At 37.3% G+C, this 21726-nt stretch overlaps 2 protein-coding genes across 3 annotated transcripts in view; both read right to left on the reverse strand.

Annotated features, from left to right (window-relative positions):
• The window catches only part of BRINP3 (BMP/retinoic acid inducible neural specific 3), a 493055-nt gene that overhangs the window by 14535 nt on the left and 456794 nt on the right, over window positions 1–21726 (reverse strand). The window lies entirely within an intron of this gene.
• On the reverse strand, window positions 2669–3700 carry LOC142423274 (glyceraldehyde-3-phosphate dehydrogenase-like). The gene has a single exon (XM_075528512.1). The coding sequence runs from the start codon at window positions 3683–3685 to the stop codon at window positions 2684–2686; it is 1002 nt and encodes a 333-aa protein (XP_075384627.1). The 5' UTR covers window positions 3686–3700; the 3' UTR covers window positions 2669–2683.

Consider the following 21726-nt stretch of genomic DNA (forward strand, 5'->3'; position numbering starts at 1 on the left):
AATCTAGAACATGGCTCGTAAAATGTGTGGATTGAAAGCATAAGTTATTGTTATCTCAGCATGTCACCATTATCAAAATAGAGTTACTGATAACCTGATTTATAAGAAAAAACTCACTGCTATCGAGTAATTCCTCTGCGGGTGTCTGAGACTCTAACGCTCCCAGGAGCGGCTGGTGATTTCAATCTGCTGACCTCGTGGATGGCGACCCAATGCCCGACCACTGCGCTACCAGTGTTCCTAAAACTACCGAGAGGGCATGTGTGGCTTCGTTGAGGCTGTTTGGAAACCCTCAAAAAGTGCCAAAATTCAGAGTGTCGCTGTGTCATCTGCATGTTTCATATTCATAACAGTGTGTGCTGAGGTCTTTGAACATATATTGACACAAAAGCAGTAACATTCTCTAACAGGTAAATCGCCGTTGAGCACTAATAATCTCATTTCAAAAGTCTCTTATTCCAGCCTCCTAATCCTTTACTGCTCTGTAGATCTGTGTAATGTGGGTTCAAATTTTAAAATTTAAGCAATGTGATTTCAGTATCTCTTAGAAGTTAAATATTACTCTTTTAGGTAAGCCATTTCATTTCAGCCTTCATTGATTCCTCTGTCTCAGATTCTAATGCTTTAAACTAAATCTAAATTTAGGATTAAACAACTGAAGCCATTTAAACAACCATAAGCTGATTATTAGTTCCATCTCAGATAAAACCAAAATAATAGTCTGTCTTGCTCCCTCCTCCAGCTCTGTTTCTCTGGCCATTCGGCCTTGCTGCTGCCTGGGGCTGCTGCTGGCACTCCTGACCCAGAGCACTTTCACTCTGGGAACGGGCTTGTGTTTTGAGGGGAAAAAATCTTATTCAAAGGTCGTTCTATGTTTCTCATGGAAATGTATGAATGTACACACACATGCTCACACACTCACACACACACACACACACACACACACACATATATTTTGACTTGTGAACCTGAGTTTGAGTGTCCACCACACTTTTTGTCCGTGAGGCAAACAATGCATAGAGAGGCACGTGTGCTAGAGATATTCTTTCTTATTTTAAAGATAGGAAGGTCACCTTAATGAGGTGCATCAGGGCCACAGTACATTCCTGAGCACTGTTTCATTTAATCTTCATTTTTCTCATTATTCTTTGATGTAGCAATATATTGACCTAAATTTATAAATAGAAAATGCATAATTAAAAGCTCAAATAACTCAAGGTTTCCTAATGTCAAATGCCTAGTAAATGACAGAGCTAAAAGCTTAGTCCTGATTCATATGACTACAAAATCAAATCTTCTAATCATGTCTTAATTCAAATAATGTGTTAGAAGATTTAATGGAGGGGTATGAACAGAGAAAATGGTTTACTTTTGGAAGAGCTTCCAAAACTTTATTATCCTCATCTGTGCAATATTTGGTGCTACAGTTCAGTAAAAATAACTTATCTTTTTCAACTTAAAACTTAAGTATGCAAAGAAATAGATCAGCATTTAGGGTGAGAAACCTGTGACACACTCAATAAAACAAGCTATTTTTTGACAGGTCAAGAGAAGATATTACCCCAAATCAGAAATAATTCCCCAATTACAGTCAATATTAAGTTTTTTTCTAACAATACCAAAAATTTAAATATACTGTCAATTAAATCACATAACATATTGATGTAAAGAGCTTACAAATGATTTATATTACAACCCTCAGTTGTTATATGGTCAGTGTAGTTGGGACTGTGAGCATGAAAAGCAATTCTTTTGCACATATGTGTGTTAGGACTCTCTCTGTGTTTTCATAATAGCCTGATTTGAAACATCAGAACAGCTATTATGTCACGAGTAGCATATCATCCGTATCTCTCATTACAGTGTGTATGCCATTTTATCTGAATGCATTGCTTACATTGCTTACTAATGCCTTCATTATATCCTTCTAAACTTTTGTTGTTTTTCTATGTATTATGGATCCTTAAATAACCTAATTGTAGTTTCACATAAAATATTATTTTCAAAGATGCCATTTCATTTCACCCCTTGCAAATTAATTTATGATAATCCTTACTATTTCAAATTAAATATAAATTAAAATGAATTGAGTAATTAATGACTGAGATAAAGAGGAATTTAGAAGAGTAATGGCTTAAACTACAAGTATCTTTTATTTTAAAACTATTTAAGAAAAATATTTTGTGGAGTTTCATGCTTGAGGATAGCAGGGAGTTCTGCATGTCGGGGCCAGGCTCTCTGGATGGGAACACTCAGTGTGGACGCCACATGCGCTCGTACCCTTTATTTGGCTAACACAAGACCGACAAATGTTTCCATGGTCACCTCTGGGATACAAGAAAATCATTGAAAATGTCATTGAGATATAAAAATGCCTGAGGTGCTTCCATAGATTTTTGTTCCTCTGAATTCTCTGCAATCAGGTGGCAAATATGTTTCCCCCAAAATATATGTTGTAAATCTCAGGCCCTTTGCATAAGGATTTTTTTTTTTTAGGTACAGTGTACTTTATTGATGGTGCATAACAAGGTCGGGCTCTCTAAACCCCTCCCCTTCCTTCAGGGGGTTCCGATGTTATATTCTCAGTATGTTAAGGGATTGAATTGGGGGCAAAGACTCCCCAGCAACTGAGAGCCTCTCTTCCTCTAGTGCTGTTGCTGGGGCTGCTGGTCCAGGGGGGCTCTTACTCCTTGGAGGCCATGTGGACCATGAGGTCCACCACCCTGTTGCTGTAGCCAAATTCATTGTCATAACAGGAAATGAGCTTGACAAAGTGGTCATTGAGGGCAATGCCAGCCCCAGCATCAAAGGTGGAAGAGTGGGTGTCACTGTTGAAGTCACAGGAGACCACCTGGTCCTCGGTGTAGCCCAGGATGCCCTTTAGGGGACCATCGGACGCCTGCTTCACCACCTTCTTGATGTCATCGTACTTGGCAGCTTTCTCCAGACGGCAGGTGAGATCCACGACAGACACATTGGGGGTGGGGACACGGAAGGCCATGCCAGTCAGTTTCCCATTCAGCTCCGGGATAACCTTGCCCACAGCCTTGGCAGCGCTAGTAGATGCAGGGATGATGTTCTGGGCAGCCCCACGGCCATCGCGCCAGAGTTTCCCAGAGGGGCCGTCCACGGTCTTTTGGGTGGCAGTGATGGCATGGACTGTGGTCATGAGTCCTTCCACGATGCCAAAATTGTCATGGATGACCTTGGCCAGGGGGGCTAAGCAGTTGGTGGTGCAGGAGGCATTGCTGACAATCTTGAGGGAGTTGTCATACTTCTCGTGGTTCACGCCCATCACAAACATGGGGGCATCGGCAGAAGGGGCAGAGATGATCACCCTCTTGGCACCGCCCTTCAGGTGAGCCCCGGCCTTCTCCATGGTGGTGAAGACACCGGTGGACTCCACGACATACTCGGCACCGGCCTCGCCCCACTTGATGTTGGCGGGATCTCGCTCCTGGAAGATGGAGATGGCCTTCCCATTGACAACAAGCTTCCCATTCTCAGCCTTGACGGTGCCCTTGAACTTGCCGTGGGTGGAATCATACTGGAACATGTAGACCATGTAGTTCAGATCAATGAAGGGGTCATTGATGGCAACAATGTCCACTTTGCCAGACAGGAAAGCAGCCCTGGTGACCAGGCGCCCAATGCGGCCGAATCCGTTCACTCCGACCTTCACCATCGGGTCTCGGGGATGCGGCTGGGACTGCACGGGAACGGGAGAGGCGGCTGTCTGTTGCACGAGGAGGAGCAGAGTTGCATAAGGATTTAACTTCATTTGGGAATGGGTTGTTCTTCGAAAGTTAAAGACACTTATCAGTGCAGAGGATTGTAAACTAATCACCTTTGAGATATTAAAGAAAAGATTGGGCACAGATGAGGGGAGATAGATGCCATGCCGCATTAACTCATCAAGCAATGGAGGAACAGAAGTTAGAGAGAGAAAGAGAGATTGGCAGAAAGAAACTTGTCTAAAGTTGGTGTCCTGGATTTAAATTTCTAGTCTTTGAAACTGAGATAATATAAATTTACATTTTCTAAAATCTCCCAAATAAATCATATAGCTACCTTGATATATATGAAATAATGTGTGTCAAGAAAATTAAATTATTTCCATAATATCTGTTTTTCCTTTCAAATATCTCTTACAACTGTAAGTCACATAAATTTAGAGAATACAATGTGGTCAAAATTGAAAAAAATTAAACTTTATCATTTACATTCTTTAATTTTAATTTATGTCTAAGACTGGTAGTTGGGCCTTATATTTTAAAAATTAAATGAAATATGTTTGCCCAGATATAACTATGAAAGCCTTTATGCTTGGAACTGTCAATGTGCTTACCTTTGTATAATATGCATCTCTCTAAACTGAATGCCTCTGAACTTAGCACTTTCTCCTCCCTTTATGCAACCACTACCATTGTCATCTATGGTAGAGATCAATTCATTGTTATGTACTTAAATCTGGTTTATGCAGGCTAATGTGTATTTGTTTATTTTACTCACCTTGTATACTGTTAAGCTAAATTGAAAAAGAAAGCATTCCTAATTCTATGACTTCCCAATAACTATTCTGATTCACTTTTTACATTTTTATTACCTGATACTGCCTGTCTTATGGTTCTGAGTAGCACATCCACTTTCTTAAGCATGTCCCTGTTAACTTTTCACACATAAACTCAATTTCTACTGTATTCAGTTTTCTTTTTTTTTAACCATTTTATTGGGGGCTCGTACAACTCTTATCACAATCCATACATCCATCCATCCATTATGTCAAGCACATTTGTACATTTGTTGCCCTCATCATGAATATATCTTTTTTCCCCAAGCACATTTGTACATCTATTGCCCTCATCATTTTCAAAACATTGGCTTTCTACATGAGCCCTTGGTATAAGCTCCTCAATTTTTTCCCTCCCTCCCCGCATCCCCTTCCTTTCAGGATGTACTCGAGTGGACAACCAATGTGCATCTGCTACCTTAATAGTAAACTTATAAATATATGCACATAAATATATTTCCCCATCCTCATCTATAAATATATTTACATATGTACATGCTTGTATTTAGGCCTCTATGAATGCCCTTTGCCTCCTAGTTCTTTCCTCTATTTCCTTTGACTTTCCTCTTATACCACTATCATGCTCAAGACTTCATTTGGCTTTCAGTAATTCCTCTTGAATATGTTGCCCTTGATTAAGCCCTCCCAGGCCTCCTACACCCTCCTCACCACAAGTTTGGGTCACTTGTTGTTCCCTTATGCCTGGGTTCATTACCACCACTTCTTTTCCCCCACCTCTCCCTCTCCTATGTCAACCCCCTGGGAACCATCAGTCCTGTTATTTTCTCCTCCAGATTGTTTACCCTCTCTATCTTATCTAGATAGACCTGTGAAACAATAATATTCAGAAAAATAAGACACCACAAGACAAAGCAATGAAAGAAAACAACAGGTTTTCTTGTTTTTTAATTACGTCATCTTTCTCATCTGCTTAACTAGTTCCTATTCATACTGAGCCATTGTTGCTGTAAATGGTCCTTCAAAGCACTATAATTCCAATGATTTAATTCTTGTATATATGACATGATATATTATCTTACTCATAATTAGACCACTAATTGCAATTTTATTATGTATTCTTATCTTATAATGTATACTAAAATTTAACAATTATGAAACTATAATTATCAAAATGTTACTCCTTCTTATTAGAATATAAGCACCTCAGAAATAAAACAAAATGCTATTATTTCATTTGAATTGCTAAAGATTCCTAAAATGCCCTCTCATCTAACTCCTTCTAAAAAAATCGATATATAAAAATTGAATTATGCATTTTTGTGAAGAAATGAAAAACAATAGTGTGAATCCTCTTAAAATTTCCATAACCAAAAAAATAAGGCAATTCTGGCAATACTGTTAACTAAGTTATGACTATACTTATGAGCTTAAAAACAAAACAAAACAAAAAAATGGCTCAAACTATTGAACTTGAAACTGAAGAAAAAAGGAACATTAATTGGTCCTGGTAGTCTAGTGGTTAAGCCTTAGGATTGGTAAACCCAACATCAGCAGTTCAAAACCACTACCTCCACAAGAACGACAGGGTTTGCCACTCCTATGAGTTAGCATTGGATGTATGGCAGTGAGTTTTTTTGTTTGCTTTGTTTTTATGAAAGAGTATGTGGGTATACCAGATCAAGAGGTTTTGATGACTTTACAGGGCATGTAAGAGAAAACAATGACCAAGACTGAAGTGAAGCAAGAGGTTGGTATTGCAGCTCAAATACACAAGTAGGAGGATAGGCATTACAGTCTTAATGAAAGAGTCAGGTTCTTTAAAGTTTTCTGCAAAGAGAAAGAGAAAATGAGAGTATATACCCTAATCTACTATTTAATGGTTGGAAAATATATAAATCTAAACTAAATATTCATAAAAACAAAAACAATTGTTTATTTTAAAATTGTCCAAAGGGATCTGATGGAAATATTAGACATACATATTATTTAGAGGATAAATAATCTGTGAAAAGAGTGAAACAATGTTTCTTTTTGTAGATGAGCTCACCACTGCACATAAAAAACAAACAAAACACGTGGAATACCAAAATATCAAAAGTAACCGAAAGCCAACGCCAAGCCCACGGCCATCAAGTTGATTCTGACAAACAGCGAAAAGGCACCGAATTTTTCATTTAAAATTTTTAGGAGCCAGAGCCTCATCTTTCTCTTAGGAAGGGGCTGGTAAATTTGAACTGAAGACCTTGAGGTTAGTAGCCATTACCTAAGCCACCGTGCCACGAGGACTCCAAGATCAACTAAAAACCAGAATCAGAACCTCATCATCTATAGAAGGTGCAACTATATGATAGCTAAAGTAAATAAGATGGAACATATTACATGATTGTGAGATATAGAAAGGTACAAGAGATGATATAAAGATTTTTTTAATTGAAAGAAATAACATTAATAAAATGATGGTAACTATAGCTCAAGAGTCAAAGGTGAGTAAAATTACAGGCTGGCAAAGCTGTGCAGTAAACTGATGCTTATTATTTCAGTAGAATTCCTAAAGATCACCAAACTGGCCTGTCATCTAGCCCCTTCCAAGAAAATTGAATTATGCACTTATTTTGTGAAAAAAATGAAAAACAATAGTGTGAATCCTCTTAAATTATCCACAATCAAAAAATATAAGGTAATTCTGGCAATAATGTTAACTAAGTTATGACTATACTTACGAACTTGCAAAGCAAAGGAAAATATGGCTCAAACTATAGAGTTTGCAACTGAAGAAAAATGGAACATGAATTGGTCCTGGAGGCCCAGTGGTTAACCTCAACATCAGCAGCTCAAAACCACTGGCTCCATAAGGATGACAGGGTTTTCCACGAGAAGATATCAATGAGGGCAATGAATGTACAATGAAGGCAATGAATGTACAATGAGGGCAATTAATGTAAAGATGTGCTTTACACAATTGGTGGATGTATGGATTGTGATAAGGGTTGTATAAGCCGCTCATAAGGTGATTAAAATTAATTAATTATTTTTTAAAAAGAAACATGTGAAAGAACAACAAAATTTCTAAGGTAAAAAAAAAGAAATAGAATATATTATAGGATGACATTTTTGTGTTTCTTTCATAAATAACTCACAATCAATATGGGTATGAGTTTTTTTAAATCACAACTCTCCTGTTCCTAAAATTTTATGATAAAGGATTTTAAGTGATATGTTTCCATGAACAAGAACAACAACAACAAAAAGAACATATGTTGCAGGTAGACAACGAAAATGGAAATATTAGTGATAAAAAAGTGAAATAATATTAGAAGAACTTCCAACTATCTAATTGACATTTCAGTGGTAGAGATTACAGAAAATGGGTAAGGGTTAATATTAAAAATACTCATTTGGTGTTATGCGGTTTTAAGTGTTATGGTTCATAGTGACTGCACAATAGAAAGACACACTGTCCTGTCTCGCACCATCCTTACCATTGTGATTGTGTTCAAATTCATTGTTCAACTTATGTGTGAATCCATGTTGTTGAGGGTCGTCCTCTGTTTCACAGTTCGATTTCCTCTGTTACCAAGCTCGATGTCCTTTTCCAGGGATTGGTCTTTGCTAAGAACATGTCCAAAAATGAGATGACACCTCACCATTGTTAATTTTAAGGAACATTCTGGCTGTACTTATAAGACAGATTCCTTAGTTCTTCTGGAAGTCTACAGTATTTTCAATATTCTTTACAAACACCATAATTCAAGTGCATCATTTATTCTGTGGAATTCCTCATCATTCACCATAGAAATTTCACAGGTATAGGAGGCTATGGAAAAAACCATGGCTTGCCAGAAGAACAAATCAATGTGTCTTGAAAGACGTACAAGAAGAATGTTACTTAGAAGTGAGGATGGTGAAATATCATGACATATACTTTGGACGTGTTATCAGGAGAGATAATCTCCTATAAAAGGATATTATGCTTGTTCAGAGACAAAGAGAAAGACTTTGAACGATATGTATTCAGATATTGGCAACAGCAATAGACTCAAGTGTAACAACAATTGTGACGATGGAGCAGAACTAGGCAGTGTTTTGTTCTGTTGTCCAAGAATTGCCATTGGTTGGAACCAACTTGATGGCAGCAAACACCAATACCAACAAACTGCAAGAGAAGAGATGTCCACTTGTGGAAGTCATCCACTTCTGGTACTCTGTTAAAGAAGCAGAAGATACTACATGCATCGTTTAAAAAGAGCAGTCCATTGAACATCAACGCAACCTAAGAATGAAATTTTTCAAAACAATGAAAACTATAATGATGAGAAAATGTGCATAAATATCTATATTAGGCAATACAGGATTCAAAGCAAGGAATATTACCAGATATAAGAAGAAAAAAATCCTATTTTCAATGAAAATGTATTTCAGGAAGGCTAGATATACTTATTGATAGGACCCTTCTCACCATACTCTTCCATGTTGTAATGTCTAGCCTCTCTATAGAGGCCATAACCCCATTTTGGAGAGACTTGTATGTTATGCTCATGAGACAGGATTAAATAGGGTCTATTTTGAGTCTCCATCTTACTGGAGGTTGTGATTCAAGCCACCACCCTAGCTTCCCTCAGTGCCATGGTCTACAGAAGGTCAAAACCACATCTGCCGCAAAGCCCTCTGTGTGAAGTTCCCTATAGAGCTGAGCACGCAGAGTAAACGAGGGCTGACTCACTGGTGATGAACAGCAATCACACACCTGTTAGCACAATGAAAGACTGCTGGCCCAGGATCACATGAGTTTTGCTCTGTATGTGCAAGCAAGGCTTAATTTCCCTCTGGGATGCTTCCTTTTCTCCCTCTGGCTATTGCATTGACTCGCCTCTGCCTAACCTCCAGTACTTGGGATTTGAGTTGCAGCTTAGTACCTGAACTAGTCACCAGTTTTCATAGCCTTATGGAGGAGAAGAATCACCAAAAAAAACTTCTGAATTTCAGATTTGGGATTTGCCATTCTCGACAACTATGTTCTTAATCATATGTGAGGTGTTTCAGGAAACTGCACAATGTTGGGATATGAGGGGTGGTGGTAAAACATTTCACATTGAAGACAACTTTACTATCCATCTTTTGGGGTCTAGTCATGTTAATCTTTCTAAAAGAAATTATTTTTACAATAGCCAAATAATTCTGTGTAATACCACTAAGAAAATAATTTCAATAACACAAAGAAAAATAAAATCCTGAAAGAACTATGTGGCAAAATAAAAATTATACAAAATATTTGCAGATTCTAACACTAATCTTAATGCTGGGAGATGAATTATTCAAAAGTGAGTAAAGATATGTAAGTTTTGAGAAACACTATTATCCATCATGCATCATAGGCTGCTACTAGAAAAAAACAGCAGAAAAATGTACAAGTGTACTACAGCATGTGTGCACATAAAATATTTGCCAAGGCAGATGAAATGCTGAGCTGCATTTGTATAAAGTAAGTCTCTGTAGGCTTTAAATTATTTAAGCCTACATAGTATATTTTGGATCCAATGGAACTGAAGCAGGTATCCAGGTATCAACAATTGAAGATTTATCTGAAAATCTTATATATTTCATAACTAATAATCACCACTCATAAATAATCCATAGTTCATAAAACACTAAATTATAAAATATTAAAAATGAATGCTAATAGATAATGAGATTCAGAAACAATTAAATTTTAGTCTGCTATATCAATGAAATTTTATTACATAACTTTGTGGGGAATTAACAGATTTAAAAACTTATTTTAGAAAAGAAAAATGGTTTAAAATTGATGACACCACAGAAATAGCATTTCTTATATCTCATCTCCCTAGATGCTTTAAACTAGTCTTCTTTGTTAGAGTGGCAACCACTTTTTGATTTACAATGTTTTGATTTGCTGAGGGTCATGTCCTCCAACTCATCTGCTTCTATCAGCATGCATTAGCTAAGTGAATGGATCTAGGCTCAGTATTTGAAAATTGAATAAAAATGCATATTCATAATGCTTAAATTGATATATTCAGGCTAAATCTAGTCCCTGTCATCATGACTAATAGAGACAGTATTTATATTTGGTATTGAATATCCAAAACAGAACTCTCCTTTCCAGTCACCTAAGCATGATCCCCTATTTCTTATCTCAGTGTAAACACTCACAGGCTTCTTCCACTTTAAGTGGTTAAAATCGGAACCTTAATCTAGCTTTTTTTCTTACATCTTTGAAATGTGACCAAATTGGGAAAAGCATGATCAATTAGGAGGTCACTTAATAGTGCAGGTGTTAGATAAAAGCTTGTTTGAATTAGGGCGGTAGTTTTGAATTTAAGATTGACAGAAAGGAGTAATCGGGGTGGGGGTGAGGTATGAGCTTTTTATCCATAAGCCAGAATTCAATGCCTTCACTGTGACTTCATTCCCAGAATCATGTTGACAAAATTTTGAAAAAGAGCCAGTTATACGCTCTATTTCAATGGCAGTATTTGCATTTGCATGCAAATGTCAAGAAGTATCTCAAATGATAAATTATAAGGCATTATAAATTATGTTCCACCTCCACATATCCAAAAGTAATTAGATTCCTAAATATCAAACAAATAATTTCTAAAAAAAATTTATCACTTTTTCCATTGGTCAATAAAAAGAAAATTCCTTGTTATGTATTAATTTATTACTTCTGTGATGTTTTCTACTATTACATATTCAGAAATATTGAAGTCCTGTCTTGTGGCACTTCTTTATGAAATCAATAAAATGTTAAGTGACAAACACATTTATCTACATGTATTTTTTCAGATAGAAAGTAAAATACTAGGCTCTTTGTTTTTATACGGAATGACCCTGAACTTGCTATATATAATCCTAATGATGATGCGATAGCAATGAGCCTCTTTCTTCACATAAAAATTGTGATCGTTTAATCCTATCTTCGCTTTTTCACACTCTTAACTGAATTATCAAAATTAAGTAAAATGATAAGCTACTGTTGTGTTTACCCTTTCACGTTGGCACACGCACAGTGGAGGGAAATGCTGCTGGGGCCTGTACCATACGCAGGATCAATTGTTGTAGATCAATAGGTTTTGAACTCGTTTTTCCACCTTTCCCAAATTTACTTTTGGGAAAGTAAATTTTGGGGAAAGCTGGGCCCCCAACAGTTAAATGGGTCATTAAGAGTGACCTTGCAATAATGGAAAATAATAAAGACAGATAGACAGTGGGACACAGGGGCTTCTTGCCCCTGTCAGGACCAAGAGAGGGAACGTATTTTCCGATGGGTATACATATTTGTGGAGCTTACAAATATTTCAAAAGACATACACGTAATTCAGCAAACAGGTATCATAGTGAATATGTAATATGAAAAGAGAGTGGCATAATAAACAGAAAATGAAGTAAATCATCATTTTGATCTACTGCTAGTTGACCTCAGACCCCCGAGTCCTCCCCAGGGGAGCAATCTGTCATCAGCATCAGCAAGAGAGGTCAGAAGAGGGTCTGCTACATTTTACTGTGTGTTGGGCTACAGAACCTGATAACCCTCATTTACAGATAACCTTCACGTGTAGTGAATAGCCAGATGCAGGAATGATTCATCTCTTATGGGAGCGACTTTATGACAGTTCCTTTATGGAGGGTTATTGGAGGGACTGGGTTCAGTCATGAGAACAAGGATTAAGATTTATTTATATCTAATTAACCATGAGGCCTTCCCCCACCAGCCTCAGGTTCCCAGATCCATAATTAGGAGTACAGAGGATTTAGCTGCATTACATTCTCACCCAGTCCCTCAGGTGAGCGCATACGCAGTATGACTTTTTCTCAAACCGTGTGAGTCTCGAAGGTCTGTTTCCAGCATTGCAGCCACTGTCGAGCCCCACTGTCTGAGGAGCTGTGACGGTGCTCGGAATGGGACCTGGGTTTCCTGCACCTAAGGCAAGATGCAACCCGAGGGTTGGACAACTTTTCACCACCCTAATAGAGCAACTTTACCCTTGCCAATTATTACCTTAGCCGCTACTTAATCTCTAAGCCTTTAAATCACCCTTTCCTCCCTCCCCCCTGTCCATTTTCCACACAATCCTTGTAAAGATATTCTTCAACCTACAAAAGTGCCGTGGTTCCATTTGGCTTAAGGTAATAATAGAATGCAGGCATGGCATGTGCGGTCCTTTATGATCAGTTCAATTCCTCTCCTTCTACGAATAATTCCTTACTGTTGCCCAAGCATACTTTATTCCACCATTCCTAGCACCAGACTAATTAGATAGCTGAGATATTTTCCGAGTCTATGTGGTTTTTTCCCTCTTAAAATGGTCTCATACATATTATTGGTGACACCTGATAATCCCAAGTTCAGTGAACATGGTATCTGGGATTTTCCTTTGTTATATTACTTAATTTTTTCAAAATATGAGTTAATCTCCCTGATTATAAGGAAAAGTACTAAGGAATTCCAGTCTCCATTTTTTTCCCTGAACACTGGGAATTAATCATGATCTTATTAGCCAGACAGAACCAGCTAAAGGGGGGAAGCAGGTGACCATGAAAGGATTCATGAAACCAAAGGGCAGTGAAAACACATGTGCCCAAATCCTCCCCTGCCCAAAGACAGGTAAGGCACAGAGAAGATGCATGGTTTTACCAAAGGAGGGAATACTGACCGCGTGTGGGTAAGGATGTTCCCACTTTGCCCACAATGACTGAATTGACCTTTGGTTTTGAGACCAGGGGTAAAGGACACAACATGGATTCTTGGATCCAGGAGTACACAAACCTAAAAGGGGAGTGAAACTTCAGAAATCCAAGCACTCATGGAAAGTCCACCATCAGTAAGATTAAAAGTCTGACTATTCAGCCTCTGCAGTCCTTGCAAGTAGCAGAGGCCCCTTAAATGGTCCAAGCTGAAGAAACATATTTGTTTCATTTAAATAGGTTTTTGCTGCCTCTGCTCTGAATGGTTGTGCTCCAGTGAATTCTAGGGAGGAAGCTTGCCACTTTCAGTAGCATCCTGGTAACATCCTCCTTCTATGTGCTGGCAGTGCTCTGTGCAAAGCATAATGCATTATAATTTTCTGTTTCTCCTTTCCTTTTTTTCCAAAAACAGGGGGATTTAAAGACAAGAGGTATATCTTATACAGTACTTACCATAGACTAACTATCAAAGTATGTAGAGATAGCTATAGATGACAAAGACATAGACACAGACATAGATGCCATAAATGATATAGAAAAGTGAAATCATGGGTTTGGGGGCTGTTGTTGTTGTTATTGCTCTTTTTGTAGCCATAAGAAAATATAATATCTTGAAAAGCAGTAAATAATTAGTAGGAATCAACAATAGGTATATTAGGTAAACAATATCAGTGTTAGGTATAATAACAATTGTTGAAGATGACATAGGACTGGTCAGTGTTTACTTCTAGCTACTTTTATGTTTATAGGGTCATTGTGAATCAGAGCATACCTAACAATGACCAGGTAGATTACTTATGTCCATTGTTGTGGATTGATTTGTGTCCCCCAGATCTCTGTGTTATAAATACTGACCTCTATGACTCTGGTTATAATTCCATTAGGACCAGATTGTTTTTGCTACATAAAGGAACGTGACTAGTGCAGGGTATGAGTAAATCTTTTACAATGTAAGAGGAACACATTAAGTAAGTAAAGATGAGGACTACAGAGATTAAGCCTTACACCAAGAAGCTGAAAGCAAGGACTTTCCTCCAGAGCCCACAGAAGAACGACAGCTCCGAGAGTTGGAGCTGTGCCTTCGGCCTCCTGGCAACCCGTACTGCAGGAAAATAAAATCTGTGTTTGTGCGAGCCATCACCTCTACCCTTTGTGCGTGGCAGCACAAGGAAGCTAAGATACCTCAAATCATTTTTACAACTGAAGATAAAATAAAACTTACATTTTTTAGGCTATGAATAGCCATGCTAAAATAGCAGCTTTTCAATATTTTTATTGAATTTCATGTGAGTGATCAGTGTGGTAGTGCTCATGAACACTTTCCAAGCGGTTGTTTGCATCCTAAATCATTATTATATAAATGAAATACCTCTGAAGTCCTTTAGAAGAAGAAAATAAGGGGGTGTTTTCTTATTTAGAAATTAAAACAAGAGCGATGCCAATTAATGACATTAACAAATTAAAAATATATATATAAATAAAGAGAATAGAGACATAACTGAGTGGGAAACCACATAATAATATTTAATATTGTTTATTTAGCATCATCCCAGACTGATGTTGCCCTGATACAATTATTACATGAGAACAGGTTTTTTGTTTGTTTTATGATAAGTTTATATTCGTGATAACCAGGAACATATCTAGACATGAAAATGTAATGTTATTTGGAATGAAAGGCAGTCAATTAAAACACTTACAGTTCTAATTCCATGATCAATATGTAATCACATGATAATAAGTAGATTTATCATATAACTCTTCTATAAGTACATTCTAACTGACCAAACTGTTTAAAACTGCACCTGCTTTGACAAGCTAATGGTCTGTCATTCTGGACTATAGATTAGTTTTCAAGATTTGGTTGACTGTATTCTAATTCTAAACTGGTGATCGTTAATATCCAATCAACCAACCAACTCCTATCTCTAGTCTCTTCAGACTCATAGTGACCCTCTATAGACTTTCCAAGACTGCACATCCGTAGAGGAACTGACAGCCTCATCATTCTCCCAGGGAGCTGACCTTGCAGGTAGCAACCCAACGCTTACTCTATTCAAAGCTGGGGCATCTTTAATATGTTTTCATAAATGGTAATCTTGGAACTTCATAGTTGTCAGAAACTGAATTGTCAGATTAAAAAAATTCTCAAAAGTTACACCTCAAGGCAAAGGTATTACATCAAGATCAACTAGTGCTGTAAATTAAGTCTTGTAATGAGAATCATAAATGTAATTAGTGATTCTGCCACAAATACATGAGAAATGGATAGGCATCTCTGGACTATGGAGCTGTTGCTTTGCATAGGAACAAATATTGTAGTGTGTTCGCTGTGGATGTGTGCATTTGTGCATTTCTTCTGTGCCATCTTTACTAGTGCAAATTTTTGTACAAGCATTTTAGGAACAAAATTCACAGCTGTACAAGTTAACTCATTTAGTATACTAGGCAAACCAACCGCTGGCCTCATTTCACATGTCTTATGTTTTGCTTAGTTTTGTTTCCATCAGGAGGAAAGGGCAGTATTTTCTTCTGTTTTTTTAAACGTGTAGAAATAAAGAGTCAGAATGTGCCGAATGACTGTTCAAAGGTAGAAATAATCCAGTCTGTCTAGTGTACTTTGGTCTTATTATTCTCCAGACGAGACAACTGAAAATGATGAATGAGCTTCAATGACCTTCCCACATCCATTCAGAAAACAGATAGCAGTGCCAACACTGTGATCCTTAGATCCTCGGTCAGACTTCCATAATGCAGAGCGTCCCTTCTCTTCTGCTCACACAGAGTTCCATTAGACACAATATCATCTCGATGCTATCGGCAGTGACACAAGGAAAATGGGCCTTTAAAATGGACTGCTCTCCCTTCCGTGCAGGATAAGCACAGTACAAATGGGAGCCTCTTATCAGTTGGCAGAAAGATTGAGAGAATCGCGTGTCTCTTCAAAGGCTCAATAGATTCCACCTGCTGTAGGGAGGGAGTTGGTTAGTGTATTCCTTAATGCTGTCAGTAGAAGTTTAACTTTTGAATAGTGCTACACTGCTAATTGGAAGATTAGGAGTTGGAACCCACTCGCTTGCTCTATTGGAGAGAGACCTGGCTATCATCGGCTCCTGTCAATATTATAACCCAGAAAACTGTAATATCTTCTACTCTGTCACATAGTGTTGTAGTTGCTATGAATGGAAATAGAGTACATGATGTGTATAACCAGGGGCCATTAAATATTTTAATACACTAGTTCTTGCAGCTGGGGAAAATGAGGCTTTCTACTCATACAAAAAGTATAAAGTAACATTCTCAGGAAACCCACAGGGGCAGTCTGCCCTGCCCTAGGACTGTTATGAGTCAGAATGGATTCTGCGGCAGTGAGTGAAACCTTACAAAGAAAATTCTGTGAATTAAGTGTTATCATTATTTCCATTTATGTGTGAAGACAAAGGTATGAAGGATTGTGCTGATAACACCCTCAGTAGGTCTACAGCTCTGCCTATTGAAACAAAGCCGAGTCCAGCCTCTTACTCCACTCTCTTGTTTATGTTTTTGACTGGCCCAAGAAAAACCCATGGAGGAAAATACTGAGAAAAAATGTTTTCAATATGATTATAATTTCAGACTATATTTTAAGGTGACAGATATTTGAACTTTTTTAGGAAGATAAGCTTTTTGGAGGAAAAATTTAAGCTATTATAGTGTCCATGGATGAAGCAACACAAAGTAAAATAAGGACATAATTCACTCTGGCATCTTAACATCATAATGGTATTTGATAATCTTGCTATAGTTCACCCAAGGCATTTTACCAAATCCCATGTATCAAGTATTATGCTAAGATCAGGAGACACAGAGAATCATATGGAATTAATTAGATTCTGAGTGAGCAAAGATCAGATAGTTTCTGTTTGAAAGAAAGATTGCAATATACTTTTATCATCTAGGAATGCGTGTGCGGAGGTGGGTAGAGGTGGTGTGTATACCTAGGCACAGGGCTAAGGACTAAATACAGTTTACGTTTGATTCCAGAGATTAAATTATTATTATACCAACGTTTTAATTATGTTTCCTTATTCTTTCATGAGAGCAAAAACAACTACTCAACATAGTGTCACTAACTAGCATACACAGTTTTCCTTAAAAGCTTGAGAATCAATGAAGGAAATTACATTGGACTTGATACAATAAATATATTTTTCTTTAAGTTTAGTAGTGTGTTAAAAATGATTTGTATTGTATTTTTTAAATTTTATGTCACCTTAAATACATTAAGTAAGATTGATATTGTCAACTGTCATTCAGATGATTTCTATTCATAGCAATTTAGTGGAGCAGAGTAGAAATTCCTTTTAAGTATTTTTCCCACCTATAATCTGACTGTGCTAAAAAATGTGAGAGCAACATTAATATTATTATTAGGTGATAATTATAGGCACTTATTTATATGATGTATAAAGGAAGGCTGAAGCAGTAAATGAAAAATACCCACCTGTAATGATATTTAAAATTAATGCTATGCATGGATGAAATCTCCATGAATTCCCTCTGGTTATCGATCCGGGGTGTGAACAGCCTTGCTGTCACACAGAAACATTGTAAAGTAATCACCACAATGACGGTATGTTCCTATTAACATCTTATCTTTTGATCTTCTGTTTGACCCATTTGATAGAGGTTTCAGTTTTTAATATTTTATTCTTTCTTTTCAATTGGGATTTATCTCTGTTTGTTTTGTTATTGTTGGGTTTTGTTGTTGTTGCCTGCTTCCTGCTTATGACATATTAATTCTGTGTATGAAATCCAGGATAGGTAAACCTATAGAGATTAAATGGATTAATAATTACCTATGGTCATGGGAGGAGAGTGTGGAGCAAACTGGGGAACTAACAACAATGAGTACAAGAGAGAAAAAATGCTCTAAATTTGATTGTGGTGATGATTGCACAATTCTTAATGTGGTTGAACTATTAGAGTGTGTGATATGTGAATTATATGCAAATAACTATTTAAATAAATAATTGTTGTTATGTATTGCATTATGCTCCTTCCAAAATAATGTATTTAAAGTCCTAACTTCCGTCACGTGGCTTTATTTGTAAATAAGGTCTTTGGAGATGCTATTAATTAACATCTGATCATATCGGAGTAGGCCAAAACTAAAAGGACACAGAGAAATAGAAGGTCTCAATCTGTGGACCACAAGAATTAATGGAAACAACATGAAAAGAAAAATAAATAGAAGGAATGACTAAAGAGAGAGACAGAGGAAGGAAGACATATTTTATGTTTTTAGATTTTTATTAGTCAAGTTTTGTTTCATGTGGTAGAAAGCAAAACACGGCAAATGAGAGTGTCTGACACTCATCCAACTTTTGAAATGAAGATGTCACTTTATCTTGCCCTAAACAGTGCATCAGAATTTTCTAGAAATGCAGAGAGGTGAAAGAAAAGCGATGCATAATATATTTAGTTTTATGTAGAATATTGCAATAAATAGCACACAGTTAGAAACTTTAAAAATGAAAGTAGTCAGAATAGGAGTGGCATCGATGGCTTTCAGCGGCTAATATTTTAGAAGTAGATAGTCAAGCTTTTCTTCGGAGATGCCTCGAGATGGATCCAAACTTACCTGAATTACTGGAAGATTCAGAAAAAGAAAAAGATGGTTGCTAACTGAAAATTTGGAAGTTGGGACATTCAATCCCATTTCCAAGAAAATCAGTCATTGGAAAAAAAATTATAGAGTACAGCTCTACTATGATACATATGGGATTGCCATCAGTTGAAATAAACTTGGTGGTAACTTATTAAAAATTGAATTAAAAAAACAACTCTTGGACCTTGTATACAATAAAATATACATAGAGATGAACAGTCTGAAGCAAAAAATTCTGCCAATTAGCCAAGTAAACTGGTGATTTTTACTTGAATAAGAATGAAAAATATTTATTTTAAAACAATATATCAATAAAAGTAACACCAACTTGAGAATGAAGGTATTCAAGTATTAGTGGATACATATAGAAGTTTCACAGCTTGTTTAAAATAAAACTTAAGGCATATATATATATATACATATATATATATATATATATTCTTAAGACTAAAAAATTAGGAATGGATTTTTAACCTCAGCTAACCATAGCTCCCAAATTCTGAAAACAATACAAAATTAAAATAGAAAATATGTGCCTTTTTTGTACATGAGTACATGCATATTCTAATTTTGATAGAATTAAAACTCGCTGCCCTAGATTCAATGCTACTTATAGCCTCCCTTTTGGACAGCGTGGGACAGTTCTGCTGGGTTTCTGAGACTGTAAACCTTTACAGAAGTAGACACACACACACACACACACACACACACACACACACACACACACACACCTGGCCTCTTCCTGTGGCCTGAGTGGTTTCCAGCCTGTCCGGTTAGCAGCCCGAGTGGAAGCACTATGACCTCAGCGTGCCCGGAAGAGTTGCACTGGAACGCTAATACAATTACTGAGCCTTTTTGATACATCCGGATTACGAATTCCTTGATACCAAATAAGCCAAAGAACCTCTTACATATTTCCCAAAGATTTTCGGCTTTTGCACCCAAAAGTTTGGTAAGTCAATTTTGAATATTGTTTTAGTTGTCTGTTTTTTTTATAGCAGAAATAGGATAGGTGATAGCTTTAACTAGAAGAACGGCATTTTCGCAAGCGTAGGAGGCTAAAGGTTTGAATTCAGAGTGCCAGCTGGGGCAGGTTGTCTCTCTCCATCAGTCCTCCAGGAAGTTCCTTGACTCTTGAATTTCTGCTGATGTTCATGAGCCTAATGATCTCTCTTCCCTCATGTCTGTTTCTTTCCCTGTCTTCACTTCATTCACATCTCTAAAGTGATTCATGTAAAGCACATTTAACACAAACCCTTTCTCATAAACACAATAAAGTCAGCAAATCCCCAAACAGTATTAAAGCCCACTTCAGGCATTCTAAACCCAGCAAGTCCATTCTAACTCACGATACATCTTTATTGGAACAAACATCATGAACTTTCTCAGAATTGTTAGGAGCTTTGTTCTGCTGACCAACACAACTGAGGTTCCCATGAGCACAGCCCCGAAATAGACAGATAAACACTCACTCGCTCACTCACTCACTCACTCACTCACTCACTCACTCACTCACTCAATCACTGCCTTGGAGTTGATTCTGACCCTTGGGACTGGGTAGAACAGTCCTTGTGGGTTTCTGTGACTGTAACTCTTTGGGGAGTATTGAGCCTCACCTTGCTCCTACAGAGCAGCCAGTGGTTTCAACATTCTGAGCTTGCAGTGAGCAGACCAGCATGAATCAGAGCCACAGAGGTGGGGTGAGTCAGCACATATTTGGGCTAGTATAAAATTCAGTCCATCAGAGTGAAACAAAAGTTAGGAAATAGGATTCAATGAATGCGGCGCTGTGAGTCAGAGCGCATGCGATGGCGGTGAGCTGTCTTGTTTGTGCTTCTATCATCCAGTGGATGTAGAGCTTTTCTCTTTTTTCCATTTTCCTAACAGCATTTGCAATTTTACCAAAAAAAATGCTATATTTGTTTCTTCTCGGTTTAATCTTACAGATTGTTCCTGTAAATGACTCAAAGTAAATCACCTTCTATTTCTCTAAATCAAATGCACCGTACACCATACATCAATGCCTTAAGCTCTTCTGGTTAGAATTATGTTGAAACAATACATTCCCTAGGAATTAGATCAAACCTCAACTTTCAATCAGTGTTCAAAGCATTGGTCATTATATTGAAAGAGGATTACGTGCCATTTTTTTCTTCATAAAAACTGTAGTGACTAATTTATAAATATTTTGCTGTTTATTTTATCATCTCTGAGCAATTATGCAAAGTAGCTTCGATTATATTATCTTTATCTTGAAAGACTTTAGGTTAAAATAATACAGAGTGAGATTAACAGAGTGTGCCCATGAGTTGAAAGTTCTAAAAGAAACTCCAGACCATTTAAAAATATATAGAAACAAAATAAACCAAATTTCTCTGACAATATTTTGCAAATTAATGAGATTTTAGTTTTAAACCAAGCAAATATTTTACTTTTAAGGGAAAATCTTTTAGTACGTTTGTACACATTAACCCTTTAGTGCAGCCAGAGGTTCTCAACCTGTGTGGTGCGACCACTTTGGGGGTCAAACGACCCCTTTATAGGGGTCACCCAATTCATAACAGGAACAATATTACAGTTTGAAGTAGCAATAAACCATAGCAAATGTTATGGTTTGGGAGGGGGTCACCACAACCGGAGGAGCTGTATTAAAGGGACACGGCATGAGGAAGGTGGAGAACCACTGCTTTAGTGAATGCCAATCTAAACTCGCTGGTGCGGAACCATTCCAAAGCACAGCGACCCTCCACAGAGTTTACAAGACTGCAAATCCTTCTGGAAGCAAACAGCTTCATCTCGTCCGTAGAGAAGCTTGTGGTTCGCTGCCCCATGACAAACC

This window comes from Tenrec ecaudatus, chromosome 1 (genome assembly GCF_050624435.1).
Source record: "Tenrec ecaudatus isolate mTenEca1 chromosome 1, mTenEca1.hap1, whole genome shotgun sequence".
NCBI classification, from domain to species: domain Eukaryota; kingdom Metazoa; phylum Chordata; class Mammalia; order Afrosoricida; family Tenrecidae; genus Tenrec; species Tenrec ecaudatus.

Coding starts and splice junctions, on each gene's coding strand:
- LOC142423274 (XM_075528512.1), bottom strand. CDS start 3,685: ATGGTGAAGGTCGGAGTGAACGGATTCGGCCGCATTGGGCGCCTGGTC.